General features: G+C 56.2%; 1 protein-coding gene across 1 annotated transcript in view; it reads right to left on the bottom strand.

The window, feature by feature from the left end:
* Positions 1–1,157, bottom strand: part of FAM107A (family with sequence similarity 107, member A) — an 11,446-nt gene extending 10,289 nt beyond the window's left edge. Inside the window, exon 1 of the mRNA XM_010187574.1 lies at positions 1,094–1,157. Coding sequence (XP_010185876.1) covers positions 1,094–1,157 — 64 coding nt within the window. The remainder of the gene's footprint in view (positions 1–1,093) is intronic.
* Positions 1,158–2,575: the final 1,418 nt, after the last annotated feature.

Raw genomic sequence — 2,575 nt, 5'->3', positions numbered from 1 at the left:
ACACCAGTATAGCCAGTGCTTCCCACCAGTATAGCCAGTGCTCCCCACCAGTATAGCCAGCCTCCTCAGTCCAGTCAGTGCCCCTAGTCCTGCCCACCCAGCACTGCAGCCTGTGGGGCAAGGGTCCCCCATTTACACCAGCACTGCACCCACAGAGCAGGCACTGGCTCAGCCCAGCCTGCTCCCACACCACCAGCTGCAACCTCCCCAAATGCAGGGGACCCCAAGATGTCACCACCATCGCCTGCTGAGGTTCGTACTCATCCACATGTCTTAGGAAGAGAGAAATCCTGGCAGGTTTGGGGCTGGCTGGGCTGTCTGGTGTGCAGAAGTTGCTGGCACCCTGGTTTGTGTTGGCTGATGCTGGAAATGCCTGCACAGTCAGGCAGCAGCAAGCTCCCCTCTGCCTGCAGGCAGGCAGGATTGGGTGTGCTGGTTAATAATTTCATTTAATTACCTTGGACTGCGATAAGCAAAGATAACAAGGCTGGGATCCCTCTCTGTTAGCAGTCGCCATGGGACGTCAGCCCTGTGCCTTTAGCAAGCAGTGTGTGCAGTGACTTGTTTAGTTTTGGGAAGCAGTGGCAGATGCTTTGCAGTCTTTCTTGATAATCACAAACTTACTTTTAATACCTTGTCAGATATTTGCTCTGTGCATTTGCCCGCCTGTGATAAAGCCGCACATTAATCATTAATGAATGCTTTAAGGCAGCTCAAAGGTATTTTGTTGAACACAGAGAAAATCCTCCCGCGCTGCTTTACAGAGATTGTATAGCGAGTGCCCCTTGTCCAGCCCAACCCCTCTCCAAGAAAAGGTTGGAATTGCAGCACGGGATTGCTTGGGGAATTTCCTGCAGCATATGGGTCCATTTCGAAAGGCAGAAGCAGAAGGGCAGCGTCTCAACCAGCTACTGAGGTATTAAAGTAACACGATATCTCAAACACAATTAAAAACAGGGTCCAAAGTCACCTGTGCATAAACACCTATGCTGTGCAGACAGATCCCATGGGGGCTCCGCAGCCCAGCCCTGCAGGGGGGAGGTGGCAGAGATGCGGGGACCCCCAGGACAGCTTGGAGGGTCCCTGTGCTTACCTGATTTCCGCAGCGTGACCCTGGGGAGCCCAAGGGGCAGGTGCTGCCCCGTACTCCACGACATGGGGGCTGCCGCTTCTGCCCAGCTGTGCTCACGCCTCCGTGACTTTTTGGCAGGGTCTGATGAAGCTGCCTGGCTCCTGGCAGATCTCTCCAGTGGGAGTGGGAACAGGGGGTCACGTGGAAGTGGCCACCGCACCGACGCTCCCTCCCCGCTGCTCTCGTCACCCCACGGGGACCCCAGCGAGGGCTGGAGCTCGGCTGGCAGTGGCTGGTGGCCTTGCCTGCTCCTCGGTGCTGGTCCCAAAGGTCTCTCTGCTGCCTCGAAAACTTGCTGCCTTTGCTCTTCGTTGCCAGACAATGTTTTTCCAGGACAGAGGCAGATGCTAATCGTTTTTTCCCCCCAAAGCAAACAGCTCCGTGCGTGCCCAGGCACTGGAGCTGCCCGCTCAGCACAGCTGCTGCTGCCGGCGGAGAGGTTGCGTCCCTGCTCCACGGAGGATGGTTCCTCCTAAGCGTGCCTTTACCATGCTCCCGGAGAAATCAGATCGCCCCAGAGGAAGCCGCACGCCCACTCTCTTTAGCAACCACTGCAACAGCCAAGCCCGGCACCAGGGCAACCGCTCGAGTTATCGTGATTATTCCCCGGCGTGTTGCAACACCCCGTCATCTCCCAACTGCTGTACGGTCTGGGGGAGCCGCTGCTGCACCCCATGGGTGAGGACTGCAGGAGGGAGAAGCAGGCCCTGCACAGGGGCCATGGGCATCCTGGTGGCACCAGGCAGCTGCATTGCTGCCCCGGCTCTCATCCTGCTGAGGTGCAGCCCCTGCCTGGATAGGGCCCCTCGTCCCCATCCCTGCTGTGGCTGGAGCTGCTGTGTTGACCATCCCTGAATTGTCATGGCCTGGGAAACCAGAGATTATGGAAGGAGAAGGAGTTAAACCACCCCAGCAGCTCCTTTGGCTCACAGATGGGCACTGTGGTCGGATGCTGCCTGGGCCACCTGTGCCAGTCTGCAGATGCCCAGCGGTTCGATCAGAGGATGTGGACAGGGATGGTTTCCACCCAGAGGAAAGGGATGAGGGGTAGCTGGGGGGCACTGCCAAGGTGCAGGTACCGGCCACATTCCCATATCCCTGCTTCCATGGTTGCATGCACTGGCATGGCCACATCCTGTCCTGACGCTTCTGTCCCCAAGAAGGCCTGGAGAGAGAGGCCAGGCTGCTGCAGCACAGGGGTCCTTCTTCACTTATGCTTTTATTTTTCATAAACGGCCTCGTCCTTCTCTCCCTCCCCTGAGCCACCACTCCCAGGCTTCCCACTCCCACTCGCACACTTGGACTGAAGGGAATATTCTTTCTGGAAGAAAAGAGAGAGAAATGGGAAAGGACTGCACAGGTATTTCAGAAACGTAGGAGGAGTTGCTGGTAATTTGCTACTGTCATTAAAAAATTATCATTATTATTATTATTATTATTAAT

The sequence above is a fragment of the Mesitornis unicolor genome, unplaced genomic scaffold (genome assembly GCF_000695765.1).
Source record: "Mesitornis unicolor isolate BGI_N332 unplaced genomic scaffold, ASM69576v1 scaffold43226, whole genome shotgun sequence".
NCBI classification, from domain to species: domain Eukaryota; kingdom Metazoa; phylum Chordata; class Aves; order Mesitornithiformes; family Mesitornithidae; genus Mesitornis; species Mesitornis unicolor.
This window is presented reverse-complemented; position numbering and strand designations above follow the sequence as displayed.